This window comes from Pygocentrus nattereri, chromosome 28 (genome assembly GCF_015220715.1).
Source record: "Pygocentrus nattereri isolate fPygNat1 chromosome 28, fPygNat1.pri, whole genome shotgun sequence".
In the NCBI taxonomy this organism is placed as follows: domain Eukaryota; kingdom Metazoa; phylum Chordata; class Actinopteri; order Characiformes; family Serrasalmidae; genus Pygocentrus; species Pygocentrus nattereri.
In genome coordinates, this window is record NC_051238.1 from 6,164,939 (window position 1) to 6,188,144 (window position 23,206).

General features: G+C 41.7%; 1 protein-coding gene across 7 annotated transcripts in view; it reads right to left on the reverse strand.

Moving 5' to 3' along the window:
- rfx2 (regulatory factor X, 2 (influences HLA class II expression)) overlaps positions 1-23,206 on the reverse strand; it is a 56,189-nt gene that overhangs the window by 16,493 nt on the left and 16,490 nt on the right. For 5 of the 7 annotated variants that reach the window (XM_037535678.1, XM_037535680.1, XM_037535681.1 and 2 more), the window contains exons 2-7: positions 16,205-16,322; positions 15,948-16,021; positions 11,800-11,883; positions 11,253-11,332; positions 9,378-9,636; positions 4,914-4,988 (exon numbers count right to left, since the gene is read on the reverse strand). In XM_037535678.1, the coding sequence (XP_037391575.1) occupies positions 4,914-4,988; positions 9,378-9,636; positions 11,253-11,332; positions 11,800-11,883; positions 15,948-16,021; positions 16,205-16,322 (690 nt within the window). The remainder of the gene's footprint in view (positions 1-4,913; positions 4,989-9,377; positions 9,637-11,252; positions 11,333-11,799; positions 11,884-15,947; positions 16,022-16,204; positions 16,323-23,206) is intronic. The other 2 variants (XM_037535684.1, XM_037535685.1) reach the window with 1 other exon arrangement.

Consider the following 23,206-nt stretch of genomic DNA (forward strand, 5'->3'; position numbering starts at 1 on the left):
CGGCTGTATAGACAGATAGATGTATAGACATATAGATAGACGCATAGATAGATGTATAGAGAAATAGACGTATAGACAGACGTATAGATAGATGTATAGACGTATAAATAGACATATAGATAGATAGACGGCTGTATAGACAGATAGATGTATAGACATATAGATAGACGCATAGATAGATGTATAGAGAAATAGACATAGATAGACAGACAGATGTACCGATAGATACATAGGTGTATAGACAGTTGCACAGACAGACAGACAGACAGACAGACAGACAGACAGACAGACAGACAGACAGAATGTACCAATAGATAGACAGGTATACAAACTATAAAACTATATATGTATACAACTATATCTATTGATAGACAGATAGACAGATAGATGGATAGATGGATGGATAGATGGATACTTTTTTATGCACACATTATTCATCATCCATGTTTTTAAAGCATGTATAAAATAGCTCTCGGCTTCTGTCTGTTTAAAAGAAATGTGAAGAACTACAGCCGTGTATAAAACAATGCTAAAAATGTATTTTTGTCAGTTGAACCGTTGTATGTAAAAGGAATCATATTCAATGCGTTGCCTCTAAACATATTGTGTTTAAAACGCATTGTGATCTCATGTATTGTGATAATGATGACACACGGTCAAATCTTCCAACCTCTGAAAGTTGCCTAACCTCCAAGCAGATGGTTTAGTCATGGAAAACCCTGCCTGTTTTAGAAACACACAGGACTGGCTAAGGAGCTTGACAGCATAATTGTTCAATGGCGGTTTGAAAAGGTGACACACGTTATACCCTACTCTCACTCACACACACACACACACACACACACACACACACACACACACACACACACCTGTGAGGATCTGTAGCTGGCCCATTAATTAAAGGGTATTTAACCATGTTTGTAAACGTTTGTAAACAGGTGGGCAGAATTTCCAATCTATGAATACATGGAGACAATAAAAGACACTTCAGCTGGTGACGAAGAACAGCTCAGATAGCTCAACAACAGAGGCTTGGAACCAGGGGCAAATCATGCTTTACTGCCAGCTTCCAGCCTGCCCTTTTGGATAGAGATCTAGAGCAAATGTTTCCAAATCCCTGTCCGGGACCACCCCCAAAGAGCGTAGTTTAAATGTTAGCGCTCACCCACATATCATGAGATAACCATCAAGCCCTTTATGAGGTGAATCAGGTGTGCTAAACGCAGGGAACAGCAAGTCGTATTCACAAGCTTATGAACACTTGGTTACTTGATGTTTTATGTCCTGAATGAAAATAAGTTAAGACAACTTCTGAACATTTCAATGCACAGTCATTAGTATAATAAATGCTTTGTGTTTTTGCTTTTCATTTTATGTTAGAAATTGTGCACCAAGATTTGCAGAAAAATGCCATTTGTACGTGGTTTTGATCTGAAGAAATCATTTAACTGAGGGTGTTCAGACTTTTCCATACAACCATACGTGAGTGAAAATGAGAGATTGTAACAGAGTGTGTGTGTGTGTGGGGGGGGGGGGGGTGGCCAATATGATAGTATTCAGTGTTATTTTTTTTTAATTATGTGACCGTTTTGTCTATCACTGCATAAAACATGCATGAGACTTCTTTCATTGTTGGATGTGGTCTTTTCTGAGCGACTGCACAAGCTTAGAGTGCGGTTTGGACCAGTAAGAGCTTATTATTGTTGTGTTTAACAATAAAGCACAAGTGATGTGTGACTTATGTGACAACAACAGAATAAAAATCTTTGAATTTCCAGCTCCTCTATATATCAAAGTAAATGCAACAACAATACACTGAATAATCACGATTTACAATGAAGAGCCAAACAGTCTTAAAGGGTTAGAGAACCCTGACCGACTGCATATTTACTTACAAAGAGAGCATAATTAGCCCTGTTTAACTGGATTTAGAGCAGCACTGGGTGGGAAACACTGAACTGGGGCTTTTTTGTCTGTTCCAACAGATCAGTTCTCAGTATCATGATGTTCTGACGCACACTATAGTGCCACAAGTATTCGCTCATCTGCCTTCACACGCATATGAAATTGGGATCTCATTCATTCTTAATCCATAGGGTTTAATATGATGTCGGCCCACCCTTTGCAGCTATAATAGCTTCAACTATTCTGGGAAGGCTTTCCACAAGGGTTAGGAGTGTGTTTATGGGAATTTCTGACCGTTCTTCCAGAAGCGCATTTGTGAGGTCAGACATGATGTTGGACAAGAAGGCCTGGCTCACAGTGTCCGCTCTAATTCATCCCAAAGGTGTTCTGTTGGGTTGAGGTCAGGACTCTGTGCAGGCCAGTCAAGTTCTTCCACACCAAACTGGCTCATCCATGGACCTGCTTTGTGCACTGGTGCACAGTCATGTTGGAACAGGAAGGGGCCGTCCCCAAACTGTTCCCACAAAGTTGGGAGCATGAAATTATCCAAAATCTCTTGGTGCTGAAGCATTAAGAGCTCCTTTCACTGGAACTAAGGGGCCGAGCCCAACTCCTGAATAACAGCCCCACACCATAATCCCCCCTCCACCAAACTTTACACTAGGCACAATGCAGTGAGACAAGTACCGTCTCCTGGCAACCGTCAAACCCAGACTCGTCCATCAGATTTCCAGATGGAGAAGCGTGATTGGTCACTCCAGAGAACACGTCTCCACTGCTCTAGAGTCCAGTGGCGGCGCTTTACACCACTGCATTCCACACTTTGCATTGGCTTGGTGATGTAAGGCTTGGATGCAGCTGCTCAGCCATGGAAACCCATTCCATGAAGCTTTCTACGCTGTTCTTGAGCTGATCTGAAGGCCACATGAAGTTTGGAGGTCTGTAGTGATTGACTCTGCAGAAAGTTGGTGACCTCTGTGCACTATGCCCCTCAGCATCCGCTGACCCCGCTCTGTCATTTTACGTGGCCGACCATTTCCATGGCTGAGTTGCTGTCATTCCCAGTTGCTTCCACTTTGTTATAATCCCACTGACAGTTGACTGTGGAATATTTAGTAGCAAGGAAATTCCACGACTGGACTTATTGCACAGGTGGCGTCCGATCACGGCACCACGCTGGAATTCACTGAGCTCCTGAGAGCGACCCATTCTTTCACTAATGTCTGTAGAAGCAGTCTGCAGGCCGAGGGGTTCGGCTTTATACACCTGTGGCCATGGAGGTGATTGGAACTGAGTTCAATGATTTTGATGGGTAAGTGAATACTTTTGGAAATATAGCGTATTGCTCTGTATATTGGAAATGTATCAAAAAATTGGTGCGTATCGTTTTGAATATTACTGAAGTAAATTGTATTGATTATAACACTCCACAATTGATGCTGTTGGCTCTTTCTGTTAGACGAGTCATGATGCATTGAGGCACTTTCACCTGTTGGTCATTCCATGCCAAATAAACTAAAGCCAGTCCAGTCACGTCATGAAAAAGAAAACAAAAACTTCAATTTAATTCACACAACCATGTGCAATTCCAGTTCCATTTAGTGTTTCAGTTACAAATTCTTAAAGTTTGTCCTATTCCAGGAGTCAGCAACCCAAACGTTGTTCCGACAACAAAAATCAAACCACAACCTTTCATCAAGCCACATTTTATATCCATTCATTGAACTTGATTGAATTGTTTTACCATCTTTTCAGTAAATATGTCTCAGTATGTGCTAATGTCCTTCTATAGGCCAATAAATATAATAAAAACATAGCTGCTTTTCTCACATCCCTGGCAAGAAATTTTTCCTCAAATTTAAAAGTTTCTTGTTAAATGTCTCTCAACGTTCAACTTTTTACAAGTCAGCTTCTCGTTCGCATCAGGTGTCTGAATGTAACTGCTGCACCTGGACGGGAAAATTCAAACAAGAAGCTGTGAATGAGAAGCGACTTCAGCCCCACAACTTTAGGGTTTGATAGTTTCTCATTGCAGATTAAACGTGTCAGGATACCAGCTGGTATGATTATAAACGCAACTAAACGTCCATTCATCTCTAAATTATGTTATGTTCTTAAATCTTTGTCTTTGCCGTTTCGTTGGCTACTAGCTAGGCGAGATTACTGTCTGTGTTGCTATGGTGACCAGCGCTGGTCTTCAGGGCTAAAGGGTGAATCAGCAGTTCTACATTAACTCCAGCGTTTAAGACCATTTACTGTTAAACTGTGTTGAACGATCAGCAGAGCTTTATTTTACTGTAAAGGAGGATTATTTTATTATTACCTACAGATCTAATTCTCCTGTGGCAGGGCAGTAAAAGGGCCAGCTCCGGAGCCACATGGTGTCGACCCCTGTCCTAATGGTTTAGAATCTGCAGGGGCCAACTTAAAAATTCATACCTAGGAAACTAACTGAAGAAGCATAACTATGAGAATTTGCATGGTTGCAGGAACAAAACTGAAGCTTTTGTTTGAATTTTTCATGATGTGACTGGACTGGCTCTAGCCGAGTTGGCATGGAATGACCCAATAGGTGCCGTGTTTGTTTTTTTTTGTTTTTTTATGGAAATCCATGGCATGACCATTCATGCGCCAAGTGAGTTGATGTGGACTGGCTCTTTTTTGTAAGTATCCTCCTGTTTCTACCACAATTAGACTTGGCCAGATGTAACCAGATCTGAAACCCTTCAATCTGCCAACCGAATCAATCTTCAGGACCCTTGGATGCCCAGTAGGTAAGAGCTTGCATGCTGAACAAAGATAAGCCATACGTATCTAAGCAGTTACCCCATCAAAGCCATTCCTACAGAGCTGAAAAGGTGCATTTAATAGTGAGCAACAGGAGGGAGGAACTGTAAGACAGTCGTCAAGCATGGGGCAGCAGGGAGGGGCTTAGCGGAGAGTTACAGAAGCAGCAGGCCTTCCCTTTGTTCTCTCTGTGTTTAAGTAAAGTTTCTTGGATGACTTACATGTCTGTTGAGCAGGCTGCTCTTGTGAGAGGCAATCCCTTCAGACTTGTGGAGGTTTTCAATCGCCAGTTCAAGCTACAGAGAAAGGGGTAGCATGCAGGACATCAAAAGGGGGAGGGGGTGAGAAAAGTGAGGTATAGAAGACAAAGAGAGAGGGAGAGAGAGAGGGAAGAGGGAAAAATGCAGAAAAAAAAATAAAAAGAACAGAAAAGGCAATCAGACTGTTGGATCAGTGCATTTCCATCACAGCCAGTCAGTGTTTGCAGCTCTTTAACAGTGAACAAAACACATGCAAATAATGGGGGGGGGGGGGGGGGGGGGTTAAGCTGCAAGCTCGGGTCTCCTCAGACTATAACATAAGGCATCCTAGTGCTAACGCTAATCCCTCTGTGGCATATTCATTGTTCCTCACACCGAATGTTGATGAACAAATCGGTCAAAAGTGCCAGGCAAATGTTACAACTCACCCCATAACCAAGGCTCATTGTAACAGGTTAGTTGTGACGGTTTTAAGCACAACAGAATGAACTACATAACATTCTGTATTATTAGAACCACACTTTTCAAGCTACATACATAAAAACACCTGCTATAAAATAAATCAAAATATGAAACATTGTTTACATTCATTTTTGATGAACACGTGCATAAAAACATGTTTTCAATTTGTAAGAGAGGACACGGACTACTCTCACTATGGGGCTCATTTACCATAGTTACTCATAAATTCAAGAAAAAAAAAAAAAAACGTAGGAAGACACTGGCGAATGAGGGACAATGTTTACTCTCCTCTCATTGTTTACTTGGTTGTAACACTTCTAACTAACCCCCTCGTGTGGAGGCTGTACTTGAGCCTGGTCATCTCTCACGGTTAGTTGGTTATATACTCACTACAAGTTGGGCAAGTGAAATAATATAAGCCTAAATTCTGTGAATTTTATATACAATTTGGGGAATCACCTTACTGAAGGGCAGCATTCATAAGGCTACATGAGTTTCTCAAGACAACGGACATGTAGGTTTATGTCCGTTGTCAAAAAAGACCTGCGGGGGGTGTCACGAAGCCTTATGAATGCCGCCCTTCAGGAAAGTGGGAAGCTATTCAATAAGTGAAAAACAATGAAAAGGATTACTTTTGTGGAACAAATTGCATTTCGCGTGAACCGAGAAATATCTGCTCAAATTCGTAGACGCCGTTGCTATGGGAATAAGAGAAGCAAGTTTCATTCAAACTTTTATTACTACATAAAAATACGTCATATTTTACCTAGTGTTAGGTTATGCCCACTGCCGTACACACTCACAGCTGTTTTAAGTTTGAATAGGAGGGCATGGTCTACTCTCATTGTTTACTTTGAGGGTCTTAGTTGTAACAGTGTTAAAACTAACCCCACCATGTGGAGGCTGTAGCTTAGCCTGGCCACTCTCTGTAGGTCAGGCAATTTAAGTAATATAGGTGTGAATTTCATGAATTTCAACAAAGAGGTGAAATACCAAAGGGCAACATACATAAAGCTACAAAACACGTGCACAAGCTTTTCATAAATACTCAAATATTTAAAAAGGCTTATTCCAACATGTACACTTGTTGATGTGAACTGGCATCTGTACTGACAAAAGCAGCCTTGAAAAGTGAAAACATTTACAGGAAAAAATATTTTTATAGTAAAAAAAGTTTTGGGGTCTTTAGTCATCTCTGCCCGATTGCTGTCAGCTTATTTTGATTGTAATGGGAACACGAGAAGATGACCAAAAGCACTTTCTACTCAAATGTGTTTAACGACATATACATCCTAAAAACATGTTCTCCCCTACACATTCAGGGTGCACTTCTCCAACTTGAACGATGACCTTGGATGAACAATGGGATCACCCCTTGTTTCCATTTTCCGAAAATACCTTGAACTTATCTAAAGCTACACCACTTACATCCTCATGCTCATCCTCAGGCAGAAGAGTTCTAAGAATAAGCGAGGTCGTCCCTCACCGAGGTAAACTAAGTGGGCACAGCCAGTCCCTGACGCAGGAGCTTCTCTTTCAACAGCAGAGAGAAAAGAGGCTCAGGGAGAGAGAGGGTGCCACATGCGGAACAGTGGCAAAACTCAAAAAAGAATGAAAGAGATAGAGAGAGGGAGTGAGGCAAGGAATCGGTGAAGAAAGCAGGCCTCCTTCCAGATCTCTTAAAGGCTCCCAAGGGCTTTGGGCCAAATGCTAATGAGCGCTGGGGCAGCTTTCTATCGCAGGGCGCTCGAGTGCCTGTAAGAAGCGCTACAACAAGGCCCAGCTGAATTACTGAGGAGTAGAACCAGCAGAAGCAGCAGCAGCAGCAGCAGCAGCCTTCTTCCTAACCGGTCAGAGTCCCCCTCTTTGATATTCATTTTCATGAGATATTTCTGAGGCGATGACATACAAAATAATCCACTAGCATACATGGAGTTTAAGAAATGAATAAAAGCTAACAACCACCTGGAAGACCTGGTGGACACCAAAACTACCCCCATCAGATAAACAGCACTTAAAGCTTTCATCTCTGAGAGAGAGCAGAACATCAAGCTGCTTCAGATCTGAAAACATCCACAGGTGTTTCTGTCCATCCTTCCACTGTGAGAAGACCACTCAGCGCTGTGGGTCTGAAAGGATGTGTAGCTGATCAAGAAGAACCTCGCTGAGAAAAGGAGACGGACACATCAAACAAAGAAGCTGAACAATGGACTGACCACCCCAGAGTCGTCCAGACCTCAACATCATTAAATGTGATTACTTCAGAAAATGATCAAGGAAAAGGAACTAGCACCCGTGTGTCAAACACAAGGCCCGCAGGCCTGACTTGGCACAATCCTATTTTGCCCAGAAAGTTATTTCCTATTAATATTAGCCCATTTCACCCTGAACTGCACTACAGTTCCCAGCTCCCTGCACCATAACGTGCTCCCACCCCCTTCCCAACAAACCACTATCTATCTTCCTCAATCTCTCTCTACGTCTAATCTCACTCAGCCTTTCCCAGCCCTTCACTCTCTCCCTCTGTCTTTTCCACCCCACGGACCAACAGGGACCCACACTCTCTTTGGTCGTTATTATACAGACACTGATGCTGACGCATGCTGGAACTTCAGCCACTGCCAAACACAGAGTGACTGCACATCTGGTTTATTTCATCAGCACATCACTGGATTAGAATTCCATCGAAATCCTTTCAGCTCAGCGTGTGCTGGAAAAAAAAAAATATTATTTTCTTATATTTAAAACATCTGCTGCCCTGTGATGCCTCAGAGAACCATTATATAACCACCATAACAGCATCATAAAGATGTTATAACAAGCTTCTGTACAAGTTATAAAACAAGAAATAAAATGGGCATTACTTTGTTGTAGTTAGGGGAAAGTGAGTGTCCACCACCACCGAAAGGATACAACGGGATTCAGTCTTAAAGAGAAAGGTGCCTTGCAGTGACCCACTCTTGGTTCAATAATAAAAAAAACCCTTCTTTAAAAAAAATTGTAATTATTTGAAGGATTGCTGAGTGCGTTTACATGCACTTAATAGCTCCAGAGCTACAGAAAATCGGATTTTTTCAGTAATCCAATCAAAGCGTTTACATGTACCTGGGTAATCAGATAATAGGGAAACTCCGGGTCAACATGAGTCTGACAGTAATCAGATTTCTGGGCCAGTAAACTCACAGAAGACGATGTTACGTAAACATCATGTAAAACTCAAAACTCAACACTGCACCTTTACCTGAAAATATGATCATACATCACCTAAAAAGTGAAGAATATTTAAATTCTTCATTTCAGCGTCGCTCCAAAAGTGTTTTGCTATCACCCTGCGGCAACGCTGCTTGAGTATTTCCGGTACTGTGGTCTATTTTCATACATGCGCAGACGTGGAAATCCGAAAGAAATCAGAGTAAGAGTTTACATGCACTGAAATCTGATTACTGAGCTAAAATCCAGCCCCTTTATCAGATTTCTTATTTGGATCTTAGTCCGATCTTAGAATTCAGAGTGTGCTGTTTACTTGACCATCTGAATAATCAGATAAATGCAGAAATTATCGAGTCCATGAAAACACACTTGCTGTTAGAGAACTTCTACGTAATAACAACCATACAACAAGCAAAGAACCACAGAAGAACCTTTAATTCCAATTCAATTTAAAATTTGTTTAGTGCTTTCTAAAACTGGCATGTCGCAAAACAGCTCTACAGAAATCCAGGTCCAGTCGTTTTATGAACCCTAACCTTCGTTTTTATGAGTGAGCAAAGTGTGAAGAGCCTATCTAGAACTTAAAGAATATCCACATAATATTACAGTTCTAAACCAATTTAAAGTTTATCCTATAACTGTACCTCCAAGCCAACAACCATTTGGGAAGCGTTAATGAGTTTAAAGGTTTTAGGAAACTTTCAGGAGAGCAGCTCTATACTGAGTATTATGAGCGAGAAGAGGGGGTCGTACCGCTGCAGAGGAGGACCGGGCGGAGTGTGAAGTGAGGTGCCGGCCTCCCTCCATCCCGCCGTGAATGAGATAGGCGCTGCCGCTGGAGATGATCTGGCTGCCACCGACGTCCATGGTGATGCCCACCATGCTGTGGGGAGACGCTCCGCTGGCTGAGGAAACCACAGTGGTCACCTGTGTCCCCCCCGTCTGGGAGTCAAAGTAGGTGCTGCCCTGCCCGTACAACTGGCCTTCAGTGTAGTAGGAGTACGCAGTGCGACTAAAAGAGACAGAAAAAGGGTGACGGAGGAGAAAAATAAACACAAAACAAGAGAAAGAGACAGAAGTAGAGAGAAAAAGGGGGGAAGAGAAAGAGGAAAACAAAAGAGAAGAAGAGACAGAAACAGGGAAGGAGAGAAAAAGAGAAACCAAGACAGAGAACTTTGCATGTAGTTCATTTCTTATATATTGCAAGTTTCTCATGTAATGTACATCATATAAATTCACCAGAACTATTTGTTGCTGCTGTTGGAACGAAACCTCATCTCCATTTTTTATGTTTTTTGGTTTTTGACATGATGTGAATAGAACCTGTTCCCCTTTACATCGTCTGTGAATCTCATAATGAATGGACTAACAGAAACAGCCCAAAATGACCTGGAAAAAATTCTGGTTCCATTGGCTTACATTAAAACTAAAGCCGCTTTTTTCCTTCTCCTGTAAAGTTACCTTTTTTGGAGATATTAGGTTTTCTTCCGACGACGATATGTTCGTAGGGAATACAGAGAAAAGAAACTCTTAAAGGAATAAAAGGATGTTAATGTGTATATAGACTTCCAAGAAAAAAAAAACTGAAATGAAATCTGCCTCATTTACTGTCCACACCCCTCATAAACACGTGTAATTAACATTTAGCTGTGGTCTATTTACTTAGAAATTATTGAAAATGTTTAAAAGCTTTTAAGCCTCATAACTCTTTTTGAGGTTTAATGACCGAACATTTCAGCACGCAAGGCTTACGAAGGGCGTCACTACTCTACAGAGGAAACATCAAACCTTCTACTGGGAAGATCTGCTGAATATCAGAGAAAACAGCCCTTAAGAAAGTAGATTCTACTCCACTGGACCTCATCCACTGAGCCACTGGTTCACTGACTAGTGTAGATACATAATATTGGACATTGGGCCCTGTGGTGCTTAAACGCTTTGGGGCCATTTGTCCACTTTAAAGCCATCCATCCATTTTCTAAGCTGCTTCTCCAGGTCACCAGTCCATCGCAGGGCACTTTAAAGCCATGCAAGCTAAACTAGTCAGATGGTGAAAAATTAATGAATGTGGTTTAAATTTATACAAATAAATGTAAAAATAAATAACTTCAAATTTAACCTAAAAATGACTTCATGTGGTACCAAGCAATTCAACTGGTTTAATTGTTTAACACTTAATTTTCTATTCAAATTTCTACACATTTATAGATATAGTACTGTGCAAAAGTCAGAGATCAGCCGTCATCTACTTCATTTCCAGTTAAAATGGCCATTAAGTCATTCATTTTTCAGTATCAGATAACATCATTTTGTTAACATCAGATAACAGAGACGAAAGCTTTAAGCACTGTTTATCTGAGTTTTGGTGTCTACCAGGTCTTCCAGGTGGTTGTTATGAGTCTCATTTTCTCTGTAGCTCTTAATCAGTTTTTAAACTCAAGTTTTGGAAACTCACTTTTTTCTTCCTCATCCAAGTTGATTGAATATCTAATAATATTTCCTGAAAATCAATAACTTGTACCTGTTGGCTGTTTTGACAGAAAATTAAATAAATATGACTTTTTGCACAGCACTGTACGTCTCAGATACAATAGCTTTAACCGGATGTCCGCAGTGGAGGTCACTTACATGGTGCCATTGGGGTAGACGGCCTCTCCTCCTTCAACATACTGCACCTGGGAGGGGTATGGATGCTGGACCTGCTGCACCTGCCAAACACACAGCAAGGCATAAACAGAGCTTTAGCAAAAATCAATACTTTGACAAGACTTGAAGACAAAAGCTGCTACATTAGCGAAACGGTTAAAGATAAGAGAGCAGCAGGCTGCAGGTTTAGAGCGGAGAAGAAAGAGTGACAGTGTGATCTTGTAGCTGGCGTTAGTCGCGGTAGAGATGCAGTCAGTAGGTGGCAGCCAAAACAAAGCTTGACGCTAACGAATAGAAAAGCCCTACTGGACCAAAGCACAGCTCATTAAGCGACTCATGACGGGCTAGAACCGTCACAAGCCTGGAAAAAAAGGCAGACAGGCTTCGGATTGGGCATATCAGGGTTTTCTGGGGCCCGCCAGAGAGGCGCTGCTTTAGGAGAAGAGGGATCTGGAGACGCACAGATAAAGAGAGAGAGAGAGAGAATGAAAGATTGAAATAAGGAGAGTGTGTGTGTATGTGTGTGTACCTGCTGAGGGACCTGTTGCACTCTAGACAGCTGCTGCACCTGCACTCCCTTCTGGGAAGAGCCTGTGGCCTGAACTGACACTCGCTGCCAGAGTGGAACACACACACACACACACACACACACACACACAAATAAAAATCAGTGCCTCATCATTTGATAAATCTGGCTGCACACTCTGAATGTCTTCCTGACGTGCGTTTTAGGGCTGCCTGGATTTTAATGGTCATTATCAAATCAATTCTGGTTTCTTCAGAAAAACTGTCGATTTTTTCGGCTGACTTATTGCACTGTACCACACATTATCCAAAAACACAATAAGGGTCATTCTCACAAAACCGTCTCAAGACATGTCCACAAATATGAGAGTCTTAATCATCACACAGATAAACAGTCATTTGCAAAAGTCTGAATGACTCCAAAAAAATAAAAAAATATTAGTGCACAATTTCTATGATATTGGAATCTATTGAAAGAAAAATTATATATATATATATATATATATATATATATAGTGCCATAATATTTGCACAGGCCACATTTTATGTTTGAATCTTTTCCCCTCAATGTGTTAAACTCAGCAGATAAACAGTAATTGTGCATTGACCTGTGCAGATTCGTGTTCTCTGTAGAGGAGGCGTTCACTTCTTTTCACGTAATTTGACTAGGGGTGCCCAAACTGTTGCATATGACTGCAATTTAGCAGAAGGTAAAGCAAAACGTTTAGTTATTCACGTGTGGTGGTAATGAGAATTTGGCCACAACTTTAGAAATGGTAAGGAAAATCAATTTAAAATGAATGAAAATATTGTTTTAATTTTATTTTAGTTTTCATATTTAAAAAATTTATATATATATACATACATACACATTGGGTTTTAGTCATTTTCATTTTTGAAGTTGGATCCTAGAATCTGCCATGTTTATGAGAACAACCCATAGGCTGAGTGGTAGGGTCGAGGCCTGACATGGGATTGGGCCTAAATGCTTACAAAGCATTGAGCGTCGCCGGCTGTAGGGACGGTAAAACACCCCGTCAACGTTCTACAGTTGTTGCTTAGTGATTTTGTTTTGTGCGGCTTGAACACAGTTTTATTTCGAGGCACCGTAGGTACGGAAACCAAAGTCACTAAGCAACAATTCTTCAACACATGGTGGAATGGAGTGTTTCACTGGCTTGGCTCATATGACGACGGCTTCAGAAAAACTATTAAATTAATTACGTCAATGGAACCAGACTTTTTTCCAAGCCATTTTGAGATATTTCTTCTATCACGAAATTAATCACAATGTAAAGCACAACAGGGTTTTTCAAATGATGTCCAAAACAGAAAAATGAAGATACAAGGTTTTGTTCCTACAGCAGCGATATGTAAATGACTTCTGTCCTGACTGGCTGCTCTGCATGACTTCAACATGAGTGGGTGGAGCTTAACCTGCTATAAGCTGAATATGTAAACTTGTGTTGATTTTCATGACATCACAAAAACAACGAATCCCAAACATGTTTTTGCAGCTTATTTTACTATATGGACTGTAATGAGTAGGAAATGAACATTTTAAATGTTCTTCAAATTCTTACATTCATATTTTTAAACAAAAGGCATGGGATATCAGGTTTTTCCATGGTTTGAGCCCTGCGAGTAAGCTCACGGTCAGAGCCCTGAGCAGATCAGGGCCTCCCAGTAAGCAGGGCTTTTGCTGAAGGTCGCTGTGGCTTTCTGAGCTCAGCGCTGGCTTTCTTCAAAAACGTAAAGCTGTCAGAGCCATACATGATGCACACCCCGACCGCCTTAATCTAAATTATCTCCAGCCTGGTCTCTCTGGACGTCTCAGGCTGGACGGCCGGTCCAAACTCAACATCTCTCCTTCCAGCCGTTGACATCGGCATGACAAATCATTTTTCAGCTCGCTCCGGAGGACGTGAGTGAGGACGAAGGTTCTTGCAGAGAACAATCTTCCATCATTCCTACACCATCCAGCAGCCACTAAATCTTGGAGCAACTGGCTGACAGATGATGATGGCTGTACTGCTAAAAAGGTTCTTCATCACAAACCTGGCAAGACGCTACACCAAAAACGTGCAGCGTATGGCATCGCCAGGATTGGGATTATGAGCCTGTAAAACTATTTCTGCATCTTATTCGGACTAATATACTATATCAGTCAGAAGACTGGACACACCTGATTGAATGCATGTCTTGTTTAATTCTGAAGACATTTCGATCTAAAGGTTTATGGTTGAAGAGGAACTTTGATTTATCTCAATAAAAAAAAAAAAAAATGAGCAAGCCACCTAACCCCCAACTGATCCTTGAGTGCTGTGGATAGGGCTGCCCACCACTCTGGGCAAGTGTGCTTACTACCCCTAGTGTGTGTGTTCACTAGTGTGTATGTGGTGTTCACTGCACTGATGGGTTAAATGCGGAGGTGAGGTTTCCCCATTGTGGGACTGATAAGGGTCAATCAACTAATTAAATAATTAAGATTTAAAAAAAAAAAAAAAAAAAAAAGTAGTGGTGATAGGAACCAGACGCCTGAAGCTTTTAATGCCCCCAAAAACTCCCTTGCAAACAGACATTACACTAAGGCCCAGTCTCAGTTCTTAATTTTACACCTACCCCTTGTTTTCAAGTGACACCTTGTTCCTCAGAACTAAGTTACAAGGGGCAGTGGTTGAGATCTTCCTCTGTGAAATGGGACCCTCAAATAAAAGAGCATCACTTCATTAACAGCTACCAGCGCCGCTCTGTAGGCGACCCTGCCCGTCTGCAGGGACAGCAGAGGAGGGGAAAGTTCAGCTCCTCACTGCTGGGCTTTAGTTACATTTGGGTGGTCATACGCCTTCAAAGAGGTGGGCAATTATTTATTATCACCCACCGCTAATTCTTCAGTGATATGAAGTCAGATATTCGGCAGCTTCTTGTTTGAATTTTCAAACTGCTGCACAATTTAAGGTGTAACTGGAAATTCAGCTAGCTAGCTACTGAGATATCAACATCCTGTTGGTTATTTTTCATGCTTGTTATGAAGAAAAGGACCATCATAATACATTCTGACGACATAAAACTGAGATAAAACAATGGTTACTGTGATTTTTAAAGGAGAAAATTCTCACATTTGTGGGTTTCTTTGGTTGCCTGGTCCCTTCATAACTGTTTGGAGCCTCTGAAAAACCTCAGTTTGGAGGGCCATGTAGCCCCAACACTTTGCCCCACCCCTCTATCTCAAAAAAGTTAAAAATAAATTAATTAATTAAACTAAATTTAAAAATGGGACACCCTACCCCTAGACGAGAACGCAAGAAAGGGTAAGGGCTAAGTGGTAGTGAGGGGCGAAATAGAATTGGGCCTAAATGGTTACAAATATGCTGCTTATGCCCGAGACATAGTTTTACAATAGTTTAGAGACAAGATTCCAGCCTAAAACTTCATTTTAATACAGTCATGGTACATGCAGGGTGTTAAGACAAAACAGTACTACTACTAATCACTAATGGTTTTGGTTTACTAGTGGTTTTGGATAGTAAATAAAATATTTTTCCTAAATTTCCTTCGGGATCAATAAAGTATCTATCTAATAGTTACGTTTCAGATATTATGATCTCTCGTTCCACTGTAAGGAAATCAGAGTCTGCAAGCTTCTCTGCAACGATCCAATTCACATCAAAACAACCTGAAGGAATCAACTACACCACAATGACTGATTCGCACGGAAATGTTGAAATATGGATGGAGTTCCCCTTTACATGCTTGAAATTGGTTTCCGAGACAAATGGAAACAGTGGACTTAATGCCCATGCATTCATTTATTCCCAATAAATGTAAACATTTTCCCAGGAGGAAGTGCATCCAAAGCTTTGACTGGTACTGTATGCAAAAGTTTGGGCACCCCAGGTCGAATTACGTGTTTTGTTGATTTTCTACGTGATTAGTAAGTTAACCCTCTACTGAGCACTGTATCGTCTATACCTCTGCATATTTTAACGCACAATTATCCTGTAGAGGGCGTTAACAAGTAATCTGACCAGGGCTATTCAAACGTTTGCATACAACTATATATTGACTAACAAGGCAAATGCATTAAGGACGTGTCGTAATGAGATAAACTAATCATTCACAGCTTAACTACTCAGTCATCTGTTCAGGTACCTGTTGTGATGCAGGGACTGGCTGAACCACAGGTGCTTGGGCTGAAGTGGACGTCCGCATGGCCACAGCTGTTGCTGGGGAGTGAAAGTTTAACATGTTTACATCCTGCATCAAACTCGAAACTTGGGAGAAAAAAAAAAAAGGCAAGGAATATTGGGTTTTCCATACCAAGCCAAATGTGACGCATTGTAATGATATAAACCAGTCTTTCACAGCTAAACTACCCAGCTATCTCTGTGTGGTGTGCACATGTGTACCTGTTGTGATGGAAGGACTGGCTGAACGACAGGTGCTTGGGCTGAAGTGGACGTCCGTATGGCCACAGCGGTTGCTGGGGAGTGCCGCTGACCCGCCCTCGGGGTTCTGCATGATGCTCTGTACACAAACACACATACAGAAATACATTAGGTAAGCTCAGAATACTGAAAGGATACAGACACAACTTCCTTCTTCGGTAATCAAATGCCCTTAAGCACTTATAATAACAACAATAATAATAATAACAATAATAATAATAATAATAATAATAATAATAACAATAATAATAATAATAATAATAATAATGAAAAAAATGGCCTTAGGGTGTATGTTACAGGACATATATATATATATATATATATATATATATATATATATATATATATATATATATATATATATATATATATATTAAAAAAAATAATGTCGGTCAAAACCGCAGCAGAAATGACCACCATCGCTAACGTTTCGGTGTTATATGTCCACATTTCCACACTGACGTTCACATTACCAGGTTGAAGTGGCAAATCTGATTTTTGCCCTAACATGACTCAGATCTGATGTTTTTGGGGCTGTGTGGACACAAATCTGATCTTTTCAAATCCGACCTGACCCACTTTCATATATGGCCCTAGATCAGATACATATCCGATTTGCGGCCATGTGACCTTAATGTGATGCTCAGATCCGAATTTATGTGCTTTTTCCCCCCCACTGTGCGTGCGGCATCATTCGGCGTTACCATGGCAACAGCTCCGAACAGAAGTTACAGCTGGTGGAAAAGCAGCTCATCTCACCTTTTCCTCCTTCGTCTGGCTCTAATAATGAAGCTGAGAGCTGATCAGAGTTAATGATCTTCTCAGCGAAGCTCGTTCTGCTCGTTAGTTTGTGCTGATGATGCAGTGATTCACTCACGTGACGTTACTGAGTAGGAGGAGCTCATGAGGGTCACTTCAGGTCGCTGGTTCGTTTACATTAATGACTGATTTGAAGAACTTACCTAAACGAGTGTGAACCATCATGTCAGAGAGATCAGATTTGAGCAAAAAATCGGATTTGAGAAATGAGGCTTGTAATATGAACGGAGCTTAATGGGACTCTACTTAAACACAACCCATTCCGTCCATCCCTGTGATCTGTTTGCTTTCTGGCCTAGTGCCCAGCCTTTATCCCTCCTAATTGGGCAATGTGTCCATCCCATTTCTGAGCATTTCTCAAAGCTGAATTACAGTTTTCTGCAGCTCGAGACGTGTCGTTACTCGCTGTTTGAAGAGGTTCTTTTTTTTGAGCTCAGACGTTTTTAAAGAAAAAACACCAGACTTATTTTGCTGTCCGCCAACACTCAATGTTTCAGCAGTGGTATCAGTGAAGGAAAAACTGGTATCACCTCTAATTTAAAAACTCAAGCTGCCCTTTACATTGCATGAACATATGGTAAGGAATGGACCAATAGAAATACTGCATTAATATACATCACCGTTAAGTATGTTTAGTCTTTTTCCACCGTTTCAGAAATTAGGTGACAAAACCTTCCCGCTGCTTAACTTCCCCCTACTGAACTGCACACATCAAAAACTAACACTTTCTATATCTCTTATGATACTTATTTTTAATAATTGTTTGTGTATTTCTAGGTTTACCAGAACTTCTCGACACCTGCACTAAGAGCAATTCCTTCTGCATCTTGTACTTGGCGAATAAAAAATGATTCGGAGTTCTGAGCGAGCGAATCTGCCAGCAGGCCCCACAAAGAGCCTTTTCACCACGCAGCTCGCGCATTCACTCCGGGCCAGCGAGAGAGAGCAGAGACCAGGCCAAACGCAGCAGAGCCGGGCAACTGGACCCCCAGGAGCCACTCACCTCTGAACCACATTATAGCCGCATGAACAAAAGCTACATTAACAGTCCAATCACAACCAAGCGCAGCGCTCAGGCAGTTCAACTACAGCCAGGAGTGTGTGTGTGTGTGTGTGTGTGTGTGTGTGTGTGTGTGTGTGTTTGCGCGCGTGCGTACACAAGAATTAGACAAGTTGCTACACCAAGAAGCCGTGCATGCGCAATTAATCATTACTCATGTTCTTACTCAATTTACTAAACCCAGTTCTAATTTTGCTAACCGGCTCGTATTAGAATTCATTTTTTTTGTTATTTGTTGCTTATATAATGTTTTTTTTTTTTTTTTTTTACAGAAAACAAGCCTGTCAACATGTGAATATAAGTTCAAATAATATATAAATATAAATGTAACTGCCTTGTCTGTGAACTTCTTTCCTACATGGCTGCATACTGTTGCGTAGAGCCTAAAATATGTGTCTGATATGTCGGGTTATATGTTCATGTCAGGTTCGGATGACGGTCACCAAATGCGTGTCATGTTCAAATTTCACGTTCAGGTTCTCGTAGACCTCCCAATCCTAACACTGTTTACCCCACGCTTTCATTATGGTTAAACCATTTTATTTGGCATGCTGGAGTCGCTCACTCATAAATTTAGCATGACATTCACGAGGACCGCTTGTGAGCAAACAGACATGCGGGTTATAAAACAGGATAATGCGGAAAGTTCAGCCAGACAACTGAAAACTTTTGATCCTGTATTAAATTATTGTTAATTATGATTTGAACATCTGATTGTTTCATTAAATTGTTATATATATATATATATTTTTTTTTTTTTTTTTTTTTTTAATTTATATATTTATTTATTTATTTTTTTTTTTTTTTTGTCTGTGATCTAATGATGGCTGCTATTTTTGCTTTGGAGTAATTTAACTGGCGCTATCCTGTTTTATTCTGCACTCTGGGTCATGATTGGCTGTTTCAGGTCAATTTCAAGCAGAATGTTGTTGGTTATGGGTCAGTTTCAGGCTCAAAACATGATGCGAGTCTGATAGTTAGACTTAGACTAGATTTGAATTGTTTTCAGACTAATAATCTATAGCATTTAAGATATTCTCAATAAATGAGCAAATGTCTCATTTTTACAAAATTTTTATTTACATATGACAAGTGATCCAGGCTTAAAATGTACCGCATGAAAGAAATGTGTGTTTTCTGTTGATTGAAGAGGATTTAAGAGCAATGAAGCCATTTTGCTCCTGAACTGGCTGAATAACTGAGCAGTAACTGATTTCAGTGATTAGGAGTGGGTGTTCTGTGGAGTTGGTCTGAGGAGAAACTCTGTGTGCTCTCCTGAACTCGCCGCTTGGTCTCGCTGAGCTCCTCCCAGCTGAGGCTGAGCCAGTGTGAGAGGGAAAGAGGGAAGGATGGATAAAAACAGAATGATATTAATGGCACATCTCCTGCTTAGTGAACGACAGGAGAGAGAGAGAGAGAGAGAGAGAGAGAGAGAGAGAGAGAGAGAGAGAGAGAGAGAGAGAGAGTGAGAGTGTGTGTGTTTTGGAAAGAATGGTGACTGTATTTTGGCTGGGGGGGGTGTTGACACACCACCCCAAAACCCTTAAATTAAAAAGAAAAGAAAACGCAACACCCCCAACACACACACACACACACACACACACACACACACACGGCAGGGTTCTGATGAGCTCCAGCGTTTGTTTCGAGTGAGAGTCCGTCTCTAGGGGCTCCAATAATCCAGCTGATATGAGGAAATTCCTCAATGCTTTGTAAACGTTTGTTGGTTGCTATGGTAAGGAAACCATGGTAACCACCCCTAACTCCGGCCCGCTCCCCTGCACCCCCACCCCCTTTCTATTCTTTTTAAAGCTCACACTTGGGAACTTCAGTGGAAAAGAGAGAGAGAGGGACAGACAGACAGAGACAGAGACAGAGAGACAGAGAAGCTGAAAAAGAGAAAGAACAACAACAAGAGAGACAGAGAAGGAGAGGTATAGGGATAGACTGATGTGGTAAAGAGAGAGATAAGAAAGAAAAAAGAAAGAAAGAAAGAAAAGATGAGGGGGGGGATGAGAGATATAAAATGGTAAAAGAAGGGAAACTGGAAAATAGAGAGAATGAAAGAGAAATAAAGAATATAAGAGAAAGAACAAGAAAAAGAATGAGAAATGGGAGAGACAGAGCAAGAGAGAGACAAAGAGACACAGAGAGAGAGAGAGAGAGAGAGAGAGAGAGAGAGAGAGAGAGAGAGAGAGAGAGAGAGAGAGACAGAGAGAGAGAGAGACAGAGAGAGAGAGAGAGAGAGAGAGAGACAGAGAGAGATCTATAGGGTGTCTGTACGTCTGTCAGGACTCTAATCGGTCAGATATGAAGGAGGATCTTGTATTCTTGATCCATCTGCAGCTGCAAGAGATACTCAGCTACGGCATGCAACAGGTCTCAGATCAGTGTTTAGGTCCATCTCTAGCCACCGTGACCACTAGGTGCTGATCCGTGGTGAGGAAAAAAATAAGGGGGGCTGCGTTCTCAGGAGCAGAGTGACTCAGAGGGGTAGAGAGCGCTTTGACTGACAGCTTGTTTTCCAATTCACGCTTAAAATAGAATGACAATGAGCAATGTGCATTACACGCATGATTAAGCCCGCTACAAAGATATCGGCTAATAAACTTCACTCAAAGTTTTTTTTCCTCCCAAGGGGAAGAGAATCGGCCAATTAGCTGATTTCTTTCCTCCCATGTGAATTAAACTTGGATCATATTTATCTAGTAGGTTTAATTCACATGTAAATTGGAACTAATTTGTGAAGATAGCAGGAAAAAATGTATGAAAAGAAAAAAATAAATAAAAAGGCGGTTGTCCCTAGCAATGAACAACAATACAACTCAGCAAAATACCAAAGCAATTAGGCACGAACTCAGGCACTCGCTCTCGAAAAACATGAAACTGCAAGCAGCTAAAGCCTGCGCGAGGATTCCACAGACGCCTTCAGAGCGGAGTCCCGCCAAAACCAAAACAAATGGATGAGTTTCCACAGAGCTGGGTGCGCCCTGCCCGAGGCTGACCACCGTCAGGGAACAGCCACAGCACCAGGAAGAGGCCGTGTTGAAATTCATGATTACTAATGCTCTGCTATGACTCAATCATCCCCCATCGCCAGCACAACAACGCCTGCCTGCCTGCCTGCCTGCCTGCCTGCCTGCCTGCCTGCCTGCCTGCGCTTCTCCAGGCTCACTGCTAGCACATTACACTCAGAGTTTAGATGGAGACGGAGCTGTACTCTGGTCAGCGGCCTGCTATTTTTGTTTCTGAGCCTCTCCACTGCAGGTGCCCCCCTCTGATCGTTCTCTAATGGATCTGTAGGAGGGAGGGCAAAATGAACATGTGCACACAACAGGTGATGGAGGAGCTGGACTTAAGCAGCTCCTGACTCCTGTTATTGTGATCCTCTGCTTGAAAACATTTCACAAGAGAAGAGAAGAGAAGAGAAGAGAACAGAACAGAGAACAGCAGAGAAGAGCAAAGAATAGAACAGTAGAGAAGAGAACAGTAGAGAAGAGAACAGCAGAGAAGAGAACAGCAGAGAACTGTAGAGAAGAGAACTGTAGAGAAGAGCAAAGAATAGAACAGTAGAGAAGAGAACAGCAGAGAAGAGCAAAGAATAGAACAGTAGAGAACTGTAGAGAAGAGAACTGTAGAGAAGAGAACTGTAGAGAAGAGAACTGTAGAGAAGAGCAAAGAATAGAACAGTAGAGAAGAGAACTGTAGAGAAGAGAACAGCAGAGAAGAGAACAGCAGAGAAGAGAACTGTAGAGAACAGCAGAGAAGAGAACTGTAGAGAACTGTAGAGAAGAGAACTGTAGAGAAGAGAACAGCAGAGAAGAGAACAGCAGAGAAGAGAACTGTAGAGAACTGTAGAGAAGAGAACTGTAGAGAAGAGAACTGTAGAGAAGAGAACTGTAGAGAAGAGAACTGTAGAGAAGAGAACTGTTGAGAAGAGCAAAGAATAGAACAGTAGAGAAGAGAACAGCAGAGAAGAGCAAAGAATAGAACAGTAGAGAACTGTAGAGAAGAGAACTGTAGAGAAGAGAACAGCAGAGAAGAGCAAAGAATAGAACAGTAGAGAAGAGCAAAGAATAGAACAGTAGAGAAGAGCAAAGAATAGAACAGTAGAGAAGAGAACAGCAGAGAACTGCAAAGAATAGAACAGTAGAGAAGAGAACATCAAAGAAGAGAACAGCAGAGAACAACAGAGAACAGCAGAGAAGAGAAGTGACTCTGGCTGGCTGCTTTCCTTCAGGTGCTACAAGAGTAAAAAAAGTGACACCCTTCAGCTTCCCTATTGTCCTAAAGGAGCTCCAGAGGAGAACTTTAATTAAGTTGGACTGAGAGGCTGAAGGGTGGTGAGTTGGGGGCCTGGGACAGTCGGTCTCTGCGGCTGCTGTGGGCTCCCAGTGAAGGTTAAAAACCACACAAAATTCCCCACCAGCTGCTCGGAGCAGCACAAAAGCAGCACCCAGCAGGAGGCAGGGCTTTCTGGGTGTAAAAAACAGAAAAGCCCGTCCTGAATGGAGCTGGGCTTTATTACAGTACAGACAAGTTCACAGGCCCCCCGCTGCATGCAGGCACAGGCCGGCCGACCGCAAAACCAGCTATTAAACACAACTCCAACACTGCCGCAATTTGCCTCTATTCACATCACCTGAGAGGAGAAGAGGTGCCTCTAACTGAGCTGCTCTGAAATCACCCTGGCATTAGGGAAATAAGAGACACAAGTGATAAAAATAATACCTTCCATAACGTATAAAGTTAATGGGAATCTTTAAGCACGTCTGTCAATGACAAAGTCAACTTAAACAGAGTTCAATCAGAGAAAAACACATGCAGATGTTCAATTAAAAACAGGAGCCCACAGCCTTGGCTCTTGTTTGCACTGGCCCACATTGTTTGCAGAGCAACAACTGTTGCTAGTGGCAACACCGTCCACTCCCGTTTCCAGGAGCCTATTGCTATGCAACCAACAGAATACTTCCCAAACCAAACAATGCCATCCCCCCCAAACGATCCCTCTATCTCACATTAACCAGAAACTTAGAACAATAAATACGTAACCTATTAATTTCAGCCCCTGAGGGAGACCCTGG